The 24,201-nt window shown below is 41.1% G+C and overlaps 1 protein-coding gene across 1 annotated transcript in view; it reads right to left on the minus strand.

Annotated features, from left to right (window-relative positions):
* MSR1 (macrophage scavenger receptor 1) overlaps positions 1 to 8,481 on the minus strand; it is a 29,848-nt gene extending 21,367 nt beyond the window's left edge. Inside the window, exons 1-5 of the mRNA XM_069976550.1 lie at positions 8,374 to 8,481; positions 8,101 to 8,214; positions 5,489 to 5,596; positions 4,466 to 4,815; positions 1,679 to 1,865 (exon numbers count right to left, since the gene is read on the minus strand). Coding sequence (XP_069832651.1) covers positions 1,679 to 1,865; positions 4,466 to 4,815; positions 5,489 to 5,596; positions 8,101 to 8,206 — 751 coding nt within the window. The 5' untranslated portion in view covers positions 8,207 to 8,214; positions 8,374 to 8,481. The remainder of the gene's footprint in view (positions 1 to 1,678; positions 1,866 to 4,465; positions 4,816 to 5,488; positions 5,597 to 8,100; positions 8,215 to 8,373) is intronic.
* Positions 8,482 to 24,201: the final 15,720 nt, after the last annotated feature.

The raw sequence follows: 24,201 nt of genomic DNA on the forward strand, positions 1-24,201 counted from the left end.
TCCTTGTCTCTACCTGTACTAGCCCTATGTATTTCATGTTATTCTTTGTTCATATTGATGTTAAAAAATATCTTACCTTTATTATGCATGGCTATATTCATGCAAACTGTGGTCTGCCAAAAGACTGACACCAGCAGTACCTGACAACTCATACTTGCTGTTCACTTTGTCCTGTCATTTCATTCACTGTTTAAACTTTTAGGCTATGTTCACACTGCGTATGAATCTGTCCGTAGATCGTACGCCGCCGTACATGTGAGGCTGAAACTACGGGCGTGGGAAAAATAGACATGCGGCCGGATGCGTACGAACCGCGAACATACGCCGGTAGTACAGTTATGCTTCCCTAGCTTGTTTCGAAGCGATCTGAAACAGGTCATTTACTTGGAAATCTTCACCCAGCCCCGTAAACCACACAGAACCTTTTGGATCGAAAAATCAAGTTCAATTTGGCTGAAATAAGTACTTCGTAAGGAACCGCATGGAAATCCACGGCCGTGAGTTGGAACATTTCCGTCCTCAAAGAATGGTCTTGTTCATTTTTCATGGCGCCGTATACGATCCGGCCATAAGCTCATACGTAGTGTGCACTGTGCGGGCGTATATCGTATACTTTCAAGCAAACGCATCAACCTCAAAACTACGTGCGTATATTCGCGGTTCGCACTACGGACGGATTCATACGCAGTGTGAACATAGCCTAAGGGTGCATTCACACCTACCGGATCGGCAGAAGATTTTCATGCTGCGAGTTTGCAGCGAAATCAGCTGCGGATCCTGTACTGTGAAGCTCAATGGGTCCCATACACACATGCAATGGACCCGGCCCCTTTAACCCCTGCGCTACCGTCGGCCGGTTAAAGGGGCCGGGTCCCATGCGTGTATGGGACCCATTGAGCTTCACAGTACAGGATCCGGAGCTGATTTCGCTGCAAACTCGCAGCATGAAAATCCGCTGCGGATCCGGTAGGTGTAAACCCACCCTTAGTGAGTGTTTGCCACGCTCTAGCGTTGGCTTTGCAGAGGATCAGCTGTGAGTATGAAAGCTGGTCTCCTGCTGTAACTACCTCCATTTTGGGTAATGTAACTTGTTTATGTCAAATCATGACTGCGGCATGTAATGGGTTCTGGTGGGGTGAAGAACTATACTGATCTGATCAGAAGTCCAGGGACTTGGTCTGGCTTCGGCAACCATCAGTAATCATTATGCTGCTGTATTGCACTATTATGTAGAGCCGTAAGCAGCAAAAAAATGTATACCATCTGGTATTTAACGTGGGAGTCTATGCATGATGGATTTCACTAAGTGAAAATTATGTCATATACTTCTAAAGGACTGCTCGCATCATGATTTTGCTATCTATCAAGAATATACTCTACATTCGAATGTATTAAAATGAATAGATGATAGGTTCCTATAGGTCCCTATAGACTTGAGTTGGAAAGCGTAATGCAAAAGGGATTTTTACTATGTTTTCTCCAGGGACCTATTTTATGCTATACATTAAGTTTTACAGGTCTACTGGTTATTGGAACAATATAATGTTCTAGTAACGAAACTGCTCATGTCGAATATTGTTTATTATACTTATGTTATATTAAATACAAGCTTATATGAAAATAAAAATAAATTTTAAATAGTTTTCACCAATATAAATGTGTTTGTTAGAAATCTTACCTTGCATTAGTGTTAAATTTTTCAATGTGCTTGACTGTTCCCAGTCTCGTAACTGGAGGTCATTTGTGATTTGATTCAGAGTTTTCACTTCCTCCTTTAGTTCTTGTTCCAGGATTATATATTTTTCTTTTACCACAGTAAACTCTGTTGAGGTATTCTGAAAATAGGAGTACTGTTGTCCAATTTCCTAAAAAAAAAGACAGACAGACAAATAATAAAAAAAATTAACAAATTAAACAAATTATTTTATATTCTTATGCTGGGTTTACACGGAACGATTATTGTGCGAATTTGCACGATAACGATCGAATTCGTATATGTAATTGCAGCGAACGATCGAACGACGAGCGAGAAATCGTTCATTTTGATCTTTTCGCCGTTCGCAAAAAATTCGCCGATCGTTCCGTGTAAACAGTCGTTCACTGATTTTACCTATGTGCAAGATAGGCTTAGCGATCGGAAAACAAATTTTCTGTACGATAGATCGTTCCATCTAAACGATGATCGTTATAAAAGAAAAATCGTTACTTAGAAATTGTTAATCGTACGATTGGGCGAATTATCGCTCTGTGTAAACCCAGCATTATTTATAAAAATTAATCTATTATCGGAGGGGTTGACAACTTGAATTTTTCTTTTTCTTGTCTTTTTTTTAGCAGCTGACTTCCATTATTAGCTGTTAGGATTGGAGATAACGCTAAGGCTGGGTTCACACTACGTATATTTCAGTCAGTATTGCAACCAAAACCAAGAGTGGATTAAAAACACAGAAAGGATCTGTTCATACAATATTGAAATTGAGTGGATGGCCGCCATTTAATTGCAAATATTTGCTGTTATTTTAAAACAACGGCTGTTGTATTGAAATAATGGCAGTTATTTACTGTTATATGACGGCCATCCACTCAATTTCAGCATTGTGTGAACAGATCCTTTCTGTGTTTTTAATCCACTCCTGGTTTTGGTTGCAATATGAGGACCACAATACTGACTGAAATATACGTAGTGTGAACCCAGCCTTAGGGTCCATTTCCACAGAAAGATTATCTGACAGATTATCTGCCAAAGATGTGAAGCCAAAACCAGAAACAGACTATAAACAGAGATCAGGTCATAAAGGAAAGCCTGAGATTTTTCCTCTTTTCAAATCCATTTCTGGCTTTGGCTTCAAATCTTTGGCAGATAATCTTTCTGTGGAAATGGACCCTAATGCTGGGTTTACACAGAGCGATAATTCGCTCAATCGTACGATTAACGATTTCTAATTAACGATTTTTCTTTTATAACGATCAGCGTTTAGATGGAACGATAAATCTTACAGAAAATTCGTTTTGCGATCGCTTAAGCCTATCTCACACATAGGTAAAATCAGTGAACGACTGTTTACACGGAACGATCGGCGAATTTTTTGCGATTGACGAACGACGATTTAAGAACAAGTTAAAAGATCAAAATGAACGATTTCTCGCTCGTCGTTCAATCATTCGCTGCGTTTACACGTATGATTATCGTTCGAATTCGATCGTTATTGTGCAAATTCCCGCGATAATCGTTCCGTGTAAACCCAGCATAAGGTCAGTTAACCCCCTTGATCAATAGTAATTATGACACCTAGGGGGTTCAATCACAAACACAATCTATCTCTTGCCTCTGATAAAAATGTTGAATTATATAGTGGAAAGAGCATTTCTCTGTTCATTCTGGCTCACAAAGGGTGGTCCTAAACAGGGACCCTGATCTATGAGTCCTATATTGCCTTATAGAGATATTTAACAGGGATTGCCATCATGAGACAACCCCTGTAACTAAAGACTTCTACCTTTAAATGGTCACTGTCAATGTGAAAATGTCCCTCTATTTGAAGGAGCCTAAATGATTAAATAATTTTATTTAATAAATTACTCCTTACCCCAGAAAAAGCCCTTAAGTCTTGGTCACTAGGTGTCTCCCATCAAACTGCTGTCCATAGCCTGTTGTTAGGCTCAGTCCATTTTTAGTAACAGGGATGCTGAGACAAAGCATATTAAGTGGGCGCAGGGTTAGCTAGGGCTCTGGACAGGAAAGAAGACCTAGATTGTGTGCCTGAAATCTTTGAGCTTGTCTGTTTCCCTCAAGGGGTCCATGCTATACCTGAAAGATACATCAAGGCTTCCTTCATATCTTCTACTATTCATAAAGTGCTGGGCATCTATCTTTCTGTTTCTACTACTGTAGGTACACAGTGCTGCCCCACTTTCTTGCTGTGCTGTTGATGATTCTTTCTTTTCTGCTCACATAGCACATTGCAAACCCAGTGCATCAATAACATCTAGTAGTGCCCTTAGTCTAGTGCACTTCTTCTAGCACATAGCATGGCAGAGAGGAGCAAGTGTTCCTCTAATTGGCCAGACAAGTAAGGTAAAGGAAGTCCCTGTGTGAGTACTGCTGGCAATCAACACAGCTCGTCTCCTGCCTCCTGAAATGGAAAGAATGAGAACTATGGGTATACCATGAATGGAACTCTCAGGGGCTCAATAGCAGCCGTGAGGGCACTAAAATCCCTTTTAAAATCCCTTTAAAAAATGCACAATTTAAAAACTTTAGTTTCTTATTCACTTATACTACTAAGTTTTTTGAAATGACAGTGACCATTTAGATGCATGAGACCAACTTTTAACAAATGTTAATAGAGTATTTGTCAGCCAGCTAGTCTAAACTGTCAGGGTATTGGTTTGCATAGATCCTGAATGGGTCTACAATGTGCTATGGTTCTGATATCACTTTGATGTTGTAATAAACATACTGTACCTCCTCTATTAAATAGAACTTTTCAGAAATTGTTGAATTTACATATTCAATTTTCATTTTGCTGTCATCCAGTGCAGTTGATAACTGCTCAACTACATTATGGATAGATTGTACCCGATCTTGCGTTTTCCCATACTGTAGTATCGTTTTATTTATGATCTCATTAAGGTTTTTCAGCTCTTGTGAGTTGAGTGAGGCTTGCACTTTGCAATCTGAGAGGTTTCTTTGTAACTCTTGTATGATCTGAATGTAATCTTGTATGATGCCTGATTCTTGGTTTTGCCTATTTTTTTCAGCATAGGATTTTTCCTCTACAAAGTGTTCACCATCTCCGAAAGCAGCAAAACGACCTACAAAACAGGAGACAAAAGAAATGTACAGATTATACTTTTATACGTTACATGCAGTCAGAATAAAAATGGGAATTTTTATTCTGGGGATGGGAATAATCACTGTGCTAGCACAAAGTAGCAAAATTTTGTTCTTTGCTCAAAGAAACTTATGCAAACTCACAGATTGCCTCTTATTTTATAAAGGCTAATGAAAATTAAATGCTGGAATCTGCTCTACTGTTCCTTTGCATAAGTTTTCATACTTCCTCTTTCCCTAAATCTTTACAAAATTAGCAGGAAGCTCTTCAATTACAAGAAATCAAATTATATCAAGAAAATCTTAGTAGGGGAACCATTGGCTATGGCCTATACCTTCTAGCAATCACATATTTACATATATGTAATTTTTATGCACCTTCAATAGGGGGCGTACATGTATGCCCGCCTTCGTTAAGGGCTTAAACAACAGTTCTATTACATTACATGTTTTAGACTTTATGTGGGGGATTTATTAAATTGGTGTAAAGTAGAATTGGCTTAGTTGCCCCTAGCAACCAATCAGATTCCATCTTTCATTCCTCACAGACTCTTTGGAAAATGAAAGGTGGAATCTGATTGGTTGCTAGGGGCAACTGAGCCAGTTTCACTTTACACCATGTTTAATAAATCTCCCCCATTATATTTATATTACCTTGTAGTTTGATAGTAAAAGCAAGATGACCCAGGACAATGATATATAGTATTGCAATAGCTACAATTGCGATGTTCAGTTTCTTTTCAATACTCTTCATATTGTTACCTAAAAAATAAGGATGGCATTTAAGTCTCTATTCACTAATATAAAACATTGTAACAAAACCACTCAATAAAAGAGTTGTCTCCATGAGTCCTAGTACAGATCATATGTGCGGAGAATAAACAAAAAAATTCTTATCAAAATTCCCACTAAATATAATTTTTAAATCCTCATAAAAATTATTGACAAAGTCTCATCAAGGTAAATCTGGGGTGAATTTCAAAGTGCAGAGGCATAATTCCAGAGAGAATCCTTGTAAAGAATTGATATCCTTAGCAGAATGGTCTTCCCACTGAAATCATTGGGGCTTGGATTCCATGTGGATGTTGTGCAGATTTTGAAGTGGAATCAGCATGGAAATCTGTGCAGGATCAACCTCAAATGACTGACCATGACCATATCCTTATAAGCAAAGACCTGCATTTCAAGGAACATTTATAAAATGGCCATGAATAAAGTTCTGCTATGGGCTGGCTATACAAACCCCCAAGGATCATAAGAAAAAGAGGGCAGTGGCAATATCTAGATGCGTTTTTTCCCCTCTCTCCTTATGGCAGCACAGGGACTTCCATAGTAAGTCTCTGGGGCTACTCCTGAAAGATGGGGAGAAAGAGAGAATAGCACTAAGCCACATCCTTCTCCCCATTGGTTCTAGTAATCACAGGGGTCTAAACACATAGACCCGACATGTTAAATTTCTCATGGTAAAAGTCTTTTTAACCCCTTCAAGACAGAGCCCTTTGATGCACAAAAGTCTGGGTCAAATTAATGCAATGTTCCTCCCCCTTCTAAGAGCCATTGCGCTTTTATTTTTCCACCTACAGAGCTGGTTGCAGTGTAATTTTTTGTGCCATGATCTCTAGTTTTTATTAATATCATATTGGTGTAACAGAAACATTTTGATTGCTTTTCATAAATTTTTTTGTGATATATAATTTAATAAAACCAGCAATCCTGGTGCGTTTTTGTTTTTTTCCGTTTACGCCATTCACCGTACGGGAACAATAATGTTATATTTTAATAGATCGGATAATTCTGCACGCTACGATATGTAATATGTTTACTTATTTATATTTATATTTTTATAATGGGCAAGAGGGTCTTTTAAACTTTTAATTGGGGGGGTTATAAGGTTTTTTTTTTTTATACATTTATAACACTTTTATTACACTTTTTTTTACATTTTTATTTACTGTAAAAAATGCAATCGTTAGATTGCATATACTGGTCTATACTATGCCATAGCATAGCATAGATCAGTTTTATTGGCGATCTATGCATAGAGCCTGCCTGAGAGCAAACTTTATACATGGATCGCTGAACCGACAGGGCGGAGGTAAGGAGCTTACCCCTGCCTATCGGTACAGGCGATCAGGACCCACGGCTGCGGGGGTCCCGATCACTTAGTGACAGATGCTTGATCTGTCACTGAGCACCTTAAAGTTTAAGTGGTTAATGAGAGTCAGCTGCGGTGCTCCCGCTCACATCAAGAACCCTGTCAGTCAGGAACGTATATATACATGTTACTGACGTGAAGGGGTTAAATAACAGGTATACTTCTTTGAATTTTATGAGTGCCCTAAGTTAGAGGGGCTGACTCATGAAGAGATACATCTTCTCTAATACCCAACAATGATCACTGGTAGACCACTGGAGAGAACTATTGGAAGAAATGGCCACCCATTTACTGTGTAGTTGGGCCAGGTCTGCTAGATTACCTGGCATAATAGGACCAATAGTGGGAGCTTCATAATGCCCATATGCCCCAACACAGCAATTGGGGATGGTTGCCTTCAAAAGATGGCACATCAAACACATATCAATATTATATTTATTCAACACTATAATTTACTTTTTAAATGATACAGTAAAATGCCAGGTCTATATGAGGAAAGATGCATGCTCTTTCCCCTTTAAATCTTTTAAGAGTAATATAGTTAGTTAGCCAACAAGCACATAAACTCATCTCCTAAAGAACCACTTTAAGGTACTGAAAAAGCAAATCAACTTTATACCTTATTTATTTATAACTAGGGATGGTCCGAACTGAGTTCGGTTTGGGTTCGTACGAACCTGAACTCTCGGTAAAGATTCCCGCTGTCTGCCCGCTCCGTGCAGCGGGCGGATCCAGCGGGAGGACCGCCTGGAAAACTTGGATACAGCCATAGCCATAGGCTGTATCCCAGTTTTCCAGGCGGTCTGCCCGCTGTATCCACCCGCTCCACGGAGCGGGCAGACAGCGGGAATCTGATGCCGAGCGTTCGCTTTCATACGAACCCGAACCTTGGAGGGTTCGGACCATCCCTATTTATAACCCATTTCTTGTATAGGGCCAACATAATCTTAAGTGGTCAAATGTGATTATCGTAGTATTAGTAATCACAACAACAACATTAAAAATAATAACAACAACAATAATAATAATAATAATAATAATAATAATAATAATAATAATAATAAAACCAGGCTATTACAAAATACAACAATGTGACATAAGAAACACTTACCACAAGGGATTAGGGATTTCATTGACTGGTTATCCCATTCTTTATTCTGTAGCTGGTCAAGACATGTAATTTCCTCTTCATTCTCAGATTTTGACCACTTTGCCATTTAACAATCTTTGAAATGAAATAAAAAATACACATCAAAAAACACTTTCCCAACTTTTCCAAAACAGTTTTCCAACTGAACGAGCACAAAGCAGTTAAGTACATCAATCTGTATATCTTAGGTAGGTAAGTAGATAGATAGATAAACAGATATTAAAATTCGCTCACCCTTATGAGAAGAAATATTGTAAGTGTATTGTAGCTGCTAGAACTACCAGATACAGATAGAGGCTTCCTTCTTTTTCTTAATGAGGAAAGGGAAATGATTCTACATGATTCACAACACAGAAGTAACTGATGTTATGCAATGTGGGATAATAAGAATGTTTGGCTGCAAGATCCAAGCTTTCATGTATTGCCTATGTAAACAAACCATAGTATAGCCGCTGAGAACATCCAGTGTACAGTAGGTCTTCATATATTGTGTGTAGACTGACCGCTGGCAACACTCATCTAGTGGGATGCAGAATCTCCTTTTATTTTCAGAACTGCAGAATTTGTGATGGTAGAGATGGTGAAATTGTTCTGCGGAATTATTGGCTGTGAACACAGGATCCCTTCTCACTGTTTCCAAACATTAAATGGAGGTACAAACATGCTCTGGGCAGCCTATTCTACTGTGTTCCAGACATGATCTATAGGACTAGGATATAGGGGCTGTGAAGGGCAGGGAAACAACAGAGAACGGTCACTGTCATTTTCCAGGAACCAATCCATGACCCTTATGACAAGTCGCATTATCAGGCTGAAAGTGTCCTTCTGCTATAGGATAAAAAGCTGTCCTGAAGAAATTCTCTTAACCAGAATGCTTAGGTAAGACCTACTGTCCAAACATCCTCTAACAAGTATCAGAGCACCCATAATGTGTCAAGAGAATAGTCACTACACTATTACACCACCTCCCCCAGCCGAAACTATTAATACCTAACAGGAAAGACTCTATGCATATGGCTTAGGTCAGATACCCACCCTCCCATCAGCAAGGTTTTTTTTGTCACATTATTAATATAATAATAATAATAATAATAATAATAATAATAATAAACATGGATACAGCCAAAGGCCAAAAAAAATGTAAAAACTGACTTATCCATCATTTTGTGCTTTAACCCCCTTAAGGACAGAGCCTGAAATGGCCTTAAGGACAGAGACAAATTTTATGAATTTGACCAGTGTCACTTTATTCATTAATAACTTCGGGATGCTTTTACCTATGTCGCTGATTTTGAGACTGTTTTCTCGTGACATATTGTACTTTACAATTCTGGTAATTTGGAGTCGATACTTATAACAAATCTTTATGAAAAAACCCAAAATAACGTGAAAAATTTTGAAAAAATGCATTTTTCCAACTTTGAAACTTTTTTGCTTATACAGAAAATGGTTATAACAGATAAATTATATATTAAATAGCATAAGCAACATGTCTACTTTATGTTGGCGGCGTTTATTAAACTATCTTTCATTTTTTTTTAGACAATAGAAAGCTTAAAACATAAGCAGCAAATTTCCAAATTTTCTGTAAAATTTCAAAATCAGATATTTTTAGGGACCTGTTCAGGTTTAGGCTAGGTTCACACTATGTAACTGTGCGGCTGTATTTTTTATGCGGCTGTAAATGTGCGGATGAAACTCCGGCCGTGGGAAAAAATAGACATGTGGCTCAAAACATACGGTCATTTACTTTGAAATCTGGTTCAACTAAAAATAACAAATAAAATCTTAAGAAAGTGATGCAAACACCTCTGGATGCATCTGGGAAAGCAGGGAACACAGTTTAAATGAATTGCTATTACCGGGGTTTGCAATCCTCTGCAGTATGCCGATGTTTTTTTTTTTTAAATAAATAAATAATTTAAAAAAAACGCATAGGGTCCCCCCTATTTTTATAACCAGCCGGGTTAAAAACCAAACGACAGCAGCCTGGTAACACCAGGGTGGGAAGAGCCATTGGTTTAGGCCCTCCCCAGCCTAAATCTTACCAGCCTGCTGCCGCCCGGTCCAGGAGCGCCAATTTTGACGCTCCGGGACCACTGGCACCCGGCTCTTCCCAGTACCCCTGGTGGTATTGGGTACTGAGGTAATAATAGGGGGTTAGTGTTAGCCATTTTATACCGGCTAACACTAGGCCCCAACTTAGTAATGGATTCCGTCTATTAGACGGCTTCCACTACTAAGTCTAAAAAGTAAAGAAATAAAGACAAGACACAAGTTAAAAAATTTTTTTATTCAAATAAAAACACCCCCACACCCCTCATTGACCATTTTATAAAAAAAAAAACATTAAAAACAGGAGCACAACACCCATCATTGTGAGCGGTGTTGTGCTCCTTAAAGTATGCAGCATCTTTACAGATCGCTGCTTACAGTCTGGCCCCCAAGGGGTTAAGGGAGGATGTATTGCATCCCCCTTAACCCCTTGGGGGCCAGACTGATGTCAGACTGCACCCATCCCAGCAAGGAAGGGGTTAACTGACCCCCTCTTCCTTGCTGGGAGGGGTGCAGTGCTGGGGAGGGGGTGGGGAGAGCTCTATACTCACCCCGATGTTGTCTCTTCGCTGGCCCGCAGCACAATGAAGTCACTGTGCTGCGGACCGGCTCATTATATGTGCGCTGAGCCGATCAGCCAATCAGCTGAGCGCACATATAATTCTAAATGTTTCTTCTAATAATGCTATTGTGATAACATAATTAGAAGAAACATTTGATGTTTTCATTAAAGTAAAGTGATGATTAGTACAGAATGCTCTATTGCCGGCATATGAATTAACGGCTTATGGAGCTTCGTGTACTAATTAATATTTAATTAATAAAACACAATTTTGTTGAAATAAATTCAGTTTCGTTGGTCAATAATTTAATTCTAACGAATCTATCATTGTGCAATTAAGTATACTGTCAAAAAATAAATATATATATATAAATATACATTTATTTATATATCTATTTATTTTAACAGTATATTTAATTGCAAAATGATGGATTCGTTAGAATTAAATTATTGACCAACGAAAGGGACTTTATTACAAAGAGAATGTGTTTTATTAATTTAATATATTAACTATTAGAGGCATCGGCATTCGGCATCATTGCCGGCTATTTTTGAAGTACTCCTTACGGACCGCCTGTCAATCCTCGGCCGCATGTCCAGCCGCAAACAATGGTCTTGTTCATTTTTTACGGGTCCGTTTACGATCGGGCCGTAGATTCATACATAGTGTGCACCGTGCAGCCGTATATCCTATACTTTCCAGCGTACGCATGAACCACCAAAAATACCGCCGCACAATTACAGCCGCAAATACAGCCGCACAGTTACATAGTCTGAACCTGGCCTTAAAGTGTATTTGAGGGAACTGTATGTTAGAAAGCCCCACAAAGCACCCCATTTCAGAAACTGCACCCCCCAAACTCTGCAAAAGCACATCCAGAAAGTTTTTTAACCCTTTAGGGGAGTCACAGAAATAAAAGCTAAGTGTGTAAGAAATTTGAAAATTTTTATTTTCTGTGCAGAGATTTTATGGTAATCCAATATTTTTCATAATTATAAACCTATTACCTGAGAAATGCACCCCAATAATTATTGCCCCGTTTCTTCAGTTTATAGAAACACATATGTGGCCCTATTGCGTTATTTGGATTTCACTGGAATGGATTTCAAGGGCCATGTCGCATTTACAGAGCCCTCGTGCTGCCAAAACACTGGAAACCCCCATAAGTGACCTCATTCTGGAAACTACACCCCTCAAGGAATCTAACAAGGGGGGCAGTGAGCATATGGACCCCACTGGTGATGGGCACAAATGTGGAATAATGTGACGTGAAAGTGAAAATTTTCATTTTTTCAATTTCATGGCACAAATGTGCCTGTCATCAAGGGGTCCATATCCTCATTGCACCCCTTGTTAGATTCCTTGAGGGGTATAGTTTCCAGAATGTGGTCACTTGTAGGGGGTTTACAGTGTTTTGGCAGCACAAGGGCTCTGTAAATGTGACATGGCGTTCATCATCCATTCTAGCAAAATCCAACCTCCAAAATCCAAATGGCGCTCCTTCCCTTCGGAGGCTTGCCCTGCACCCACATGGCGCTTTATGTGCACATGTGGGGTATTTACGGACTCGGGGGAAATTGCTCTACACATTTTGTTTTTTTTTTCTCTTTTAACCCCTTGTGAAAATGATAAATTCAAGGCTAGACCAACATTATAGTGTAAAAAATGTAATATTTCATTTTTACGCCACATTGTTCCACATTTGTGCCCGTCACCAGTGGGGTCCATATGCTCACTACACCCCTTGTTACATTCCTAGAGGGGGTGTAGTTTCCATAATGGGGTCACTTGTGGGGGTTTTCAACTTTCTTGGCAACACAGGGGCCTTTTGAATGCAACATGGCCCCTCGAAATCCATTCCATCCAAATCCAGCCTCCAAAAGCCAAATGGCGCTCCTTCCCTTTGGAGGCTTACCCTGCAACCGCATGGCGCTTTATGTCCACATGTGGGGTATTTACGGACTCGGGGGAAATTGCTCTACACATTTTGTGTTTTTTTTCTCTTTTAACCCCTTATGAAAATGATAAATTCAAGGCTAGACCAACATTATAGTGTAAAAAATTTAATATTTCATTTTCACGCCACATTGTTCCACATTTGTGCCCGTCACCAGTGGGGTCCATATGCTCACCACACCCCTTGTTACATTCCCTGAGGGGTGTAGTTTTCATAATGGGGTCACTTGTGGGGGTTTCAACTGTCTTGGCAACACAGGGGCCTTTTAAATGCAACATGGCCCCTCGAAATCCAATCCATGGCGCTTTATGTCCACATGTGGGGTATTTCCGTACTCAGGGGAAATTGCTCTACAAATTTTGTGTTTTTTTTTTATCTTTTAGCCCCTTGTGAAAATGAAAAAATCATGACAAGATCAATGATTTAGAGTAAAAAAAATTTAAAAATTACACTAAATGTTGGTCTAGCCTTGATTTTTTCCATTTCCACAAGGGGTTAAAAAAGAAAATAAATGCAAAACATGTAGGGTAATTTTCCCTGAGTACGAAAATACCCCACATGTGGACATAATGTGCCATATGGGCACAGGGCAAGCCACCAAAGAGACAGAGCGCCATTTAGAGGCTGGAATGGAGGATGGAGGCAGCCAGGACAGTAGAAACCCCCCACAAGTGACCCCATTATGGAAACTACACCCCATAAGGAATCTAACAAGGGGTGCAGTGAGGATATGGACCCCACTGGTGACGGGCACTTATGTAGAACATGTGGTGTGAAAATAAAAAAATACCTTTTTTTTCATTTTCACGTCCCAAATGTGGCCGTCACCAGGGCGCCATATCCCCACTGCCCCCCTTGTTAGATTCCTTATGGGGTGTAGTTTCCATAATGGGGTCACTTGTGGGGGGTTTCTACTGTCCTGGCCGCACAGAGGCTTTGTAATTGCATCATGGCATCCTCTAATGGGTATGGCGGCCATACCTATTTAGCTGGGGAAAAGGGACAATTCTCATTTATTTGGGGGTATTAGGCCAATTATTAGTTTATAAGGTTGAAAATGACAGGTGTCCATCAAATTCAACCTGTGTTGATCCAGAGGAAGGAAAAAACCCTCGTGAGACAGACGACAGTAGCCTCATCACAGGGGAACAATCCCCGGATCAACGTGACCCCTGAAATAGGAATAAGGGGAAGAATTTAGATAATGTAGAACCCCAATGACGTGTAGTGCGCCTTGAAGCGATCCAGTATGCAGAGGCCGGGGTGATCAGGACAGGTGTCACACTGGAAAATGGCGTCCTTCCTTATCCCCCTGTTACGCCAAACTCTGCACTTCTTCTGGGGTCTCCCGTTCTCCTGTCTGCGGGACATCACCTGGAAAATGTTGTCCTGGTGTGATACGGGGTCCTTCATATCCAGAAGCGCTGGGTCCGCTCCATGGCTGCTAAATATTAGGGCTTTATTACTGCTTCTGATATTTTTGGATCGTGCCGCAAGCTACAGTAGCTCGGGCAGCGAGGGACCAGAAGAGGGGGTGCTGGTATAAAAGTTATCCCCGTACAGGTGGTAACCTTTATCCAGCAGTGGGAAGATCAGTTCCCGAACGATCTTCCCACTAACTCCGAGGATGGGGCGGGGGGGGGGGGGGCTGCAGGATTCGGGTGTCCCTTCCTTCATACACTCTAAGGGTACATGCACACTGCGGAATCGCGACAGATAACCCTTCACGCATTCCGCAGCTGGCACCCACCGGCAGACTGATGCAGGCGTGCATCTCCGTCCGTGTCATAGACTCCATTCTATGCACGGGCGGATTCCGCTCTCCGACCAATATGTTCATTCTTTGGATGGACGATGGAATCCGCCCGTGCATAGAATGGAATCTATGACACGGGCGGAGACGTGTGCCCACATCAGTCGGCCGGCAGGTGCCAGCTGCGGAATGCACAAAGGGTTATCCTTCGCCATTCTGCAGTGTGCACCTACCCTAAATCTGTAAGAGTACCCTGAGGTACTCTCACAGAGTTTGTAGAATTTCACACCATACCGTCATCTCTTATTGGGATGGTACTGGCAGAAAAGACATGTCTGGGGGGCAGTGTACGCTACGCTACCCCCAGACACGTCACTGGATGATGAGGATGATGAGGATGAATGGAGGAAAGAAGGATCCCCCCATTCATCCTCACTGGCTGTTTCAGTGTCGGAGGCAATAATAACGTATGCGTCCGACACCGAAAACACCCTGGGGGCCATCTTTATACGGTGATTGGTATATGGGGTATGTGTGTAGTGGTGTAGTGTAAAACTTTATTTCGTGCAGTGTGGTGTAATGTAGTGTTTTTTTACGTTTTTTTGACAGTAAGAAAAAATATCCCTACGCCAAAAAAGAAGCTGCTGATAAATGCCGCACTTATGTGCGGCACTTATCAGCAGACAGTGGCGGTAGGATATAGGGGGGAAAAACGCCCCTACTCCAAAAAGGAGGAGTTGCTGATCAGTGGCGCACTTATGTGCGATGCTGATCAGCACTCAGCGGCGTTAGGGCGAATAAAAAAAAAAAAAAAAAAAACATTTGGAAAAAAAAACCAAAACTTTTTACCCCAAAGCAAATGATCAGTGTATAATATACATTGATCAGCCGCTAGGGGGCAGTAGAATGGAGCTGGCGGAGATGGCCGAAGATGGGGGCGACGGAAAAGCCGAAGATTCCCGACAAAGACCGAACGAAGACCAAACAAACCCGGAAGTGGGGGCGACGAGGAGAAGAGGACGTGCGGGACCGCGAATCTTCGTTCCGGAGGCCAGGATCAGGTGAGTATGGTACACCTGCACCACACACACCTGTTCTGCACCCCTCAGCTACCTAGCTGAGGGGTGCAGAAACCGGCCGGACACTTTTTAACTGTTAGATCGCCGTGATGGGCCGGCCGGTACTGATCGCTGTCCCGGACAGCATTAATCGCCATTGCTTTCCGGGTCACCGGGTCACCGATGACCCGGAAAGCTGTATTCAGCTGCTATCGGCTGATCTGTATCGATCAGCCGATAGCAGCGATCGTCGGCACGGGGGGGGGTTAATCACCCCCTGTGCCGACGAGCAGAGATAGCCTGCTATACATTATAGCAGGCCATCTTCCCCGACCTCTGTGTGTGAACACACAGCGAGCGGGGAAACATCGGGCGTAAATTTACGCCCTGGTGCGTTAAGTACCAGGCTGCGAGGGCGTAAATATACGCCCTATGTCGTTAAGGGGTTAAAACTAAAAGTCAAACGTTAGAAGGTACATGCCAGGGCTGGCAGCAAACAAGAAAGGTCAAAGTACGAGGCAGGGTCAGAGTAGCGAGATAAATAGCAGAGACTAGCAAAGCAGGCAAAAGACTAGGCTCAATAACCACAAGGAGTATACAGGCTGGGGGTGTTATATAGGAGGCCAGGGGTCTGGTCCAGAATGTAATTGGTCCATCTCCCTGATCTCCAACCACAGACACCGGATAACAAAATACATTGACTGGCAGGGAACCTGCCAGTCACAGAAAGAACCAAAACACATTTTAACTGTGAAATGGCCAGATAGAACTTAGCAGGTGAAGACGGGTGTGACCATGAAACAAAAAACTGAGCAGACAGAATGCATAGTGCTCAGACTAGCACAAAATAAAACACAGCACAAGCACAAAATAAAACCAAAAGCTCAATTACTGTCGTGCAATGTGTGGCAGTATTATATTCAGAGGGTGCAATTCTATATTCAGAGGGTGCAGTCTGTGGCAGTATTATATTCAGAGGGTACAGCGTGTGGCAGTATTATATTTCAGAAGGTGCGGCACTATATTCAGGGGGTGCAGTGTGTTGCAGTTCTATATTAAGAGGGTGCAGTGTGTGGCATTATTATATTTAAAGGGCATAGTGTGTGGCAGTATTTATATTCAGAGGGTACAGTGTGTGACAGTATTATATTCAAAGGGTGGGGTACTATATTCAGATAGTACAGTTTGTTGCAGTGTTAAATTTCAGAAGGTGCGGTACTATATTCAGAGGGTGCAGTGTGTTGCAGTATTATATTCAAAGGGTGCAGTGTGTGGCAGCATTATATTTAGAGGGCATAGTGTGTGGCAGTATTATATTCAGAGGGTACAGTGTGTGATAGTATTATATTCAAAGGGTGTGAGACTATATTCAGAAGGTACAGTATGGAAGTATTATATTTCATAAGGTGCGGTACTAAATTCAGAGGGTGCATTGTGTGTGGCAGCATTATATTTAAAGGGCTTAGTGTGTGGCAGTATTATATTCAGAGGGTGCAGTGTGTGACAGTATAGGGGGGTGCAGAATAACCCAGCTACACCTCTGCATTGTCTTATGATAATATAATACAATGTGTCTATATAATATTCAGAAATTGGAAACATTTTACATTAGTGTTAACTTTTCAACCTATTTGTGTGCTAAGCATTTAAGAATCTATCGGGAATAGAAGACGACAATTTCCTGTCCGGTACAAGCTTATCTCAAGGAGGAAAAACACTGAATAATGACTTGATGAAATCTGCAGTCACATGTAATTTTTATTGTTCTCTTGAAGCTTTAAGTATGTCACTGTGATCTGAGAGTCTATAATCCCATTATTTAATGTTATCTAATTATAATGAAATGGTATGGGTTTCCATACTGTTATATGAACTCCTTATTAATAACTGTGTAGCCCTAGCCTACAGGTATACTCACATGTAATAGCTGTAATGAGACTCAGTAAAAGTTATTATCACTGTTACAATATTGCTAAAGATATGATTAACCATAGTGTTTCACTTATTGTACCCGTAATAGCTAAGGGGTATCAGGTTAAAATATTACTTGTTCTCCTGTTATGCAACAATTAAAATGAACATATAGGATGCTCATATACAAATTACAATTTCACCTTTAAGTAGAGTATTATGGGGAACATTTACTAAGAAGTGCCTCTGGCATATACCACGGAAAAAGGGCAGATTCTCCCTTCTCCATGGCATACACCAGCCATATCCCCTGCTCACCTAATGGGCATCCAGGGGGGTGCGGCAAGGTGGGGAGGAGGCGTAAATCATGATACAAATCTACACCTGCTGGAAGAAGATTTGTTGTGCAAAGCCTTTGCCAGATGCAAGGCCGGCTTTACTAAGAGGTGTATGCCTCCCAGTAAGTCCGTCTGGAAAAAGGGTAGGGGGCTTTATTTCATGGTGAGATGGAGATTTCTCCTTCCTAGCTTTGGCTTTCAAAATCTGTCAGATAAATCTGCCTGTGTAGACGCACCATAATGCTAAGTTTACACGAGGCGATTATTGGCCCGATCGCACGATTAACGTTTTCGAAGTAATAATAATTTTTTATAACGATCAGCATATAGACGGTACGATATATCGCACGAAAAAATAGTTTTGTGATCGCGCGCCCGCAGCCCGCCCCCCCGCTCAACCGCAGCCCCCTGCGCCGCTCCGATCACCCCCCCCCCCCCGCCGACGCCGCTCCGATCGCCACCCCCGCCGCTCCGATCGCCCCCCCCCCCCGCCGCCGCTCTGATCGCCCCCACCCCCACCCCCGCTCCGATCGTCGCCGCTACGGCCACGGGCATACGTTACCTGCTCCTCATAGCAGGTCTTAAAATCCCCGTATCCCCTCTTCAGCGCACTGATTGGCTGAAGAGATGAGCCGGGAATTTCAAACGGCTCCTCTTCAGCCAACCAGTGCTCCTCTTCAGCACTGATTGGCTGAAGGGGAGCCGTTTGAAATTCCCGACTACCCTTTTCAGCCAATCAATGCACGGCAGCACTGATTGGCTGAAGAGGAGCCGTTTGAAATTCCCGGCTCCCCTCTTCAGCCAATCAGTGCACTGAAGAGGGGAGCCGGAGATGTGGAAGACCTGCTACGCAGAGCAGGTAAAGTATGGTCGCGGCGGGGGCGATCGGAGCGGCGGCGGGGGTGGCGATCGGAGTGGCGGCGGCGGGGGTGGTGATCGGAGCGGCGGCGGGGGTGGTGATCAGAGCGGCGGCAGCAGGGGTGGTGATCGAGCCGGCGCATGGGGCTGTGGATGAGCGGGCCGGGCTGCGAGCGGGGGGCCGGCCGGGCGGCAGGCAGCGGGCGGGCGATGGGCGGCCGGACTATCACGCGACAACTATTTACACGGAACGATTGGCGAATTTTTTGCAAACTACGAACGACGATTTATGAACATGTTAAGACTGGGTTCACACTATATTTCAGTCAGTATTGTGGTCCTCATATTGCAACCAAATCCAGGAGTGGATTGAAAACACAGAAAGGATCTGTTCACACAATGTTGAAATTGAGTGGATGGCCGCCATCTAACAGTAAATAACGGCCATTATTTCAATATAACAGATGTTGTTCTAAAATAACAGCAAATATTTGCCATTAAATGGCGGCCTTCCACTCAATTTTTTGTGTTTTTTTTATCAACTCCTGGTTTTGGTTGCAATATGAGGACCACAATACTGACTGAAATATACGTAGTGTGAACCCAGCCTAAAAGATCAAAATGAACGATTTCTCGCTCGTCAAGCGATCGTTCGCTGCGTTTACATGTAAGATTATCGTTCGAATTCGATTGTTATCGTGCAAATTCGCACGATAATCGTTGTGTGTGTAAACCCAGCATAAGACTGGCATATGAGTACGCTAGTTTTGATAAATGTCCCCATATGAGTATAATCATGTAGTGCTAAAAGCAGGAGTGGGATGGGAACAGTTGATCAAAAATAATTGATAGATACAAGTATTTATTATCATAGAAATAATTTTTATTATATTTAGAATAATGTTTATTATTTATAAATGCACATAAATAAAAATTCCATTGACATTTCTGAAAAAAAAAAGTAAGAATATTACATTCTCATGTCAGAACCCAACGATTAGACAGAAGTAACTGGCTCTACTGTATATATAGACGTCGGTAATCTCTTCCTACAGAAACGATCTGTCACAGATCACTATTGCAAAAAGTTCCTTCTTCTCTGTCAACCACTGAGTGACTGGTATTTGGTACTTCCTCTCTTTAATAAAGAAAGAAGTCTCTTCAGCAGCTGCAGTGTGTATTCTACTGATCTGTTCTGATCTAGTTGCTACAGAACAAAGCAATGCACACTTGGATGTCCTTCTATATGATAAAGATGAATATATTTCATGCCAATGGTAGACAGGATAATTCTTTTCATGGAATGTAAAGGATACACCAATGTTTCTTGTAGGCTTTATATGGGTAAAAAAGGAATATGATAGAATAGCAGTGGGCTCTCACACCTCTATGAAAGTCCAATTGCAATCCCACACACAATAAACTCTAAATAATAGATAAATAGGAAAGCCAGAAGTCAATAAGTTTGCTTAGAGGGATATGCTGGAGGAAAAGATTTTCAAATCAACTGGTGTCAGAAAGTTATACTTCTATTTAAAAAAATAAAATGTTCTAGTACTTATCAGCCGCTGTATGCCCTGCTGGAAGTGGTGTATTCTTTCTAGTCTGATGTTTCTAGTCTCTGTTACCATTTCCTATAGGAACTGGGGATTTACTACTGATCTTGACAGTTCCTGTCATGGACAGAGGTGGCAGCAGAGAGCACTATGGCTGAAAGAAAATTCCAGCAGGACACATAGGGGGAGATTTATCAAACATGGTGTAAAGTGAAACTGGCTCAGTTGCCCCTAGCAACCAATCAGATTCCACTTTTCATTCCTTATTGATTCTTTGGAAAATAAAAGGTGGAATCTGATAGTTGCTAGGGGCAACTGAGCCAGTTTCCCTTTTACACCATGTTTGATAAATCTCCCCCATAGGGGCTAATACTACTAAAAGGCTTTTAAACTAAAGTAATTTACAAATCTGTATAACTTTCTGACACCACATGATTTGAAAAGAAATTTTTGTCCACAGTCCCTCTTTAAAGACGTATCAAAAGTTTTAATTAATTGAGGTCTTACTGATATGGCGTGACAAAATAAGTGCCAATGCGCTTAATTGCCCAGCACAGTGGACACAGTGGCCAGAGAGTGAAGCATACTGCCAAATGCTTCTCCCATTTATATCTAAAGATCAGTCGGGGTCTCAGCACTGACAACCCGATTGATCAAAATTTTGATTTTACAAAAAAAACTAATACTTTAAGGATTTATATTTCCCATGATGCAAAGCTATGTCAGGACATGCTGGCAAAATTGTTAACTGGCTGCAATTCACATCATGACCACCATGTGGCCAAACATATGCAGTATATAGCATATACATATCTTTAGTATAGAAAGAAAATGTCATAGGCTAATCATTTCACTGCAAGGGCAGAGTGAAATATGCTCTTCGGGTCTTCAATCAAAAGTGCAGGGTTTTGTATGACAGTGCCCATTGAAGGCTTTTGCTAGCATGTCACAATATTGTATGGAATTTATGTGATGGGAAATTAGAATCCTTAACTAATAACACATAAAGAGAAAATAGCGGCACTATAGGTATATATGCAAGTGTGGTGTCCAGTGGCAAGGGTGGTGCCAACTTCAGGACATCATGCAAAGTCCAATATAAAGGGGCACTAAAAGAGGAAAGGAACTGCACTCACCAAACATATCTTCATAATCGTTATTTCTTCATCTCAGACCATAAAAAACGGACATAGTGCGGATATATTAACAGCAGACGTTAGACAAATAAGGTGGTGACAGACTATTTCGCATGCGACAGCACTTCTACGGAACTCCCCCGGAATTCTTAACTAAATTTAAGAAAAAATAACAGTGCACATGTCTGTGTATAACAAGAGAGAATTGCATAAATCTGTTTAGAATTTTGATTTCCATTGGAATAATAAATAAATGGAAGTACTTATACAATAGTCACTTGTAGCAAACAGGCAAAACCAGACAGATATTCTGACCTGCTTTGTATTTCTGGAATATCATGATTTCCATTGTAAAGAAAATAATTGGAAATGGTCCCTAATTTATATGAATAAATTCATGTCAAGTGCCTTTACTATCCTACGTATAGGGAGAACGTACGTGGTATAAAATATAGCTTGATGATGGATAAATATGCCATTTACAAGGCTTAGTATTACAAAGTGTTCCACATAAAACAAAATTAATTTAATATCACAGGCATAGTATTTTTCACATGATGTGAATCATAATTCTGCTGTCTCTCTCTGACAAGGTCAAAATTTACCACATTGTACACAAGAAAACATTGAGCTGGGGAGGTTTGATCACATCCTAAATCAGTAGCGGCATAATTTTAGACATGAAATCTAATTCTGTCACAACTGGAGTACTTCTCCCTGTGATATGACAAATAAAACTCAGTAAAACTTTGAATTAAAGTGCATAGAAAAGAACAAAACCATAAATACTTCACAAGGGTGACAGATAATTAATATGAATTATCTGTGATTGAGTTCTCACTCCGAAGCCATCAAACCATGAAATATGAGGCATCAGAGTAACACTCTTGTTTCTCTAAATACAATGCAAAACCTCAAATAACAAAATCTCAAAGTCTTGATAATAAAATGAGATTTGCAATAATACTTTCTTTTCTTGAATACAAATGTGCACTTTTATCTGTCTACCTAGCTAGCTATTTGTCACATATGGGAATGTTTCTCAAAATTTCTAAGCGTTGCCTCCTCAAATCGCATCAAAGTCTTTAATGTTAAATAGAGACGAGCAAACCTGGAGCATGCTCGAGTCGATCCAAACCCGAGCTTTGGCCATTTGATTAGTGGTGGCTGCTGAACTTGGATAAAGCCCTAAGGCTATGTGAAAATCATGGATCTAGTCATTGGCTGTATCCCTGTTTTCCACACAACCTTAGAGCTTTATCCAAGTTCAGCAGCCCCAGCTAATCAAATACGTTCGGGTTCGGATCGACTCGAACCTGAACCCGGTTTGCTCATCTCTAATGTTAAACTATGCTTCCTATTAAGAAGGTGTTCCCATCTGGACAAGTTATGCCCTATTCAAAGTATCCATAGGAGAGAGTATAACACAGAGATCACAGGGGGTCCATCTGCTGAGGCACCTCCACAAACTCAGAGTCCCCCTACTCAAGACTGCGGAGGGACCCCAGCAGTCAGACCCTGGATAGGGCAAAACTTGTCTGAATGGGAATACCCCTTTAAATGAACAAAATGTACAGTCCAATTATCCGGTTAGGGGAAAACTATATTTAAATTGTTGCAAGCATACAACAAATAATAAAGCAGCTATGTTTTATTTTCAGTCTGACATAGTGCTCTCTGCTGACATCTCTGGCCGAGACAGGAACTCTTGTCTCGGTTCTCTATGAATCCCCATAGAAAACCTCTCCTGCTCTGGACAGTTCCTGTCTCGGCCAGAGGTGTCAGCAGAGAGCGCTGTGTCAGGCTGAAAATAAAACATTTCCTGCAGGACATACAGCAGGTAATAAGTAAGAGAAAACTTACTTTTTAATAAAAGTAAATTACAAATCTACATAGCTTTCTGATACCAGTTGATTTGAAAAAAAAAAAGTTTTTCGCTACACAACCCCATTTAAAGGAAATTATTTACTTCTTTTATTTTCAGTGTGGAGTTGATAGAGCAGTTCCCCAGTAAATCCCTCCTCCTTTAGACAATGCACCATTCTCTGCTGTTTCATAAGATTTGGCTGGGTCTTGTCTCCGAGCTCAGGCCCTGACCATCTAAATAGCCCCTACAGTCAACATCACCATCTTCCTGTCATAAATACATATACATATATAGGTCTTTATTTGAACATTTAGGTAAGAATGAGATATGTTTACAGCATTATGCCCTGCACTAAGCAATGCCACAGCCAGAGGAGCAGACAGGGAGTGAATATAGCAACTTCTGTAGGCTTATTGACTCCACTGGCTGGGTAGAGAAACAATGGCCCAGATGTACTAAAACTTCAAGCTTTTTGAAAAGTGTTTGCTGGACACGGAACTGGCAGGAGTGCCATGAGCTGGGAGTAGGCAGGTTGGGAGGGCTGCGTTGTGGAGCTGGGGGAAACAATGCATTTTGGGAATTATAGTACAGAGCAGCTATTCAGCCAGAAAGTTTGCTGATTATCTAAAATGGACAGACAGGTAAGTAATGCTATATGCTTCTGTTGCATTTTTTTACCTAATGTCAGTGTACCCTTTTATTACAAAGAGAATTCTGTAAAAAAAAAATACATTATATAATTCAGTAAATGGTAAAATAAGTTAAGTGAAAATATCAGCAAATTAGAAGCATTATCCCTGTAGCACACCGGTGCTGGGAAAAAGATAATTTTCTTACCTTGATCCTCAGCACATTTTTGGGATATACTTTATTTAATATGCTAATAAGGTATTTTAGTGAAATGGTGGTGGAGATACTGCCTGCAATGCCCCGATCTGCACAGACTGGCCCACACCTGCTAATGAATAATAGCAGAGCAAAGTGCTGCCTCTATATTATATATATATATA

The sequence above is a fragment of the Dendropsophus ebraccatus genome, chromosome 7 (genome assembly GCF_027789765.1).
Source record: "Dendropsophus ebraccatus isolate aDenEbr1 chromosome 7, aDenEbr1.pat, whole genome shotgun sequence".
NCBI lineage: Eukaryota > Metazoa > Chordata > Amphibia > Anura > Hylidae > Dendropsophus > Dendropsophus ebraccatus.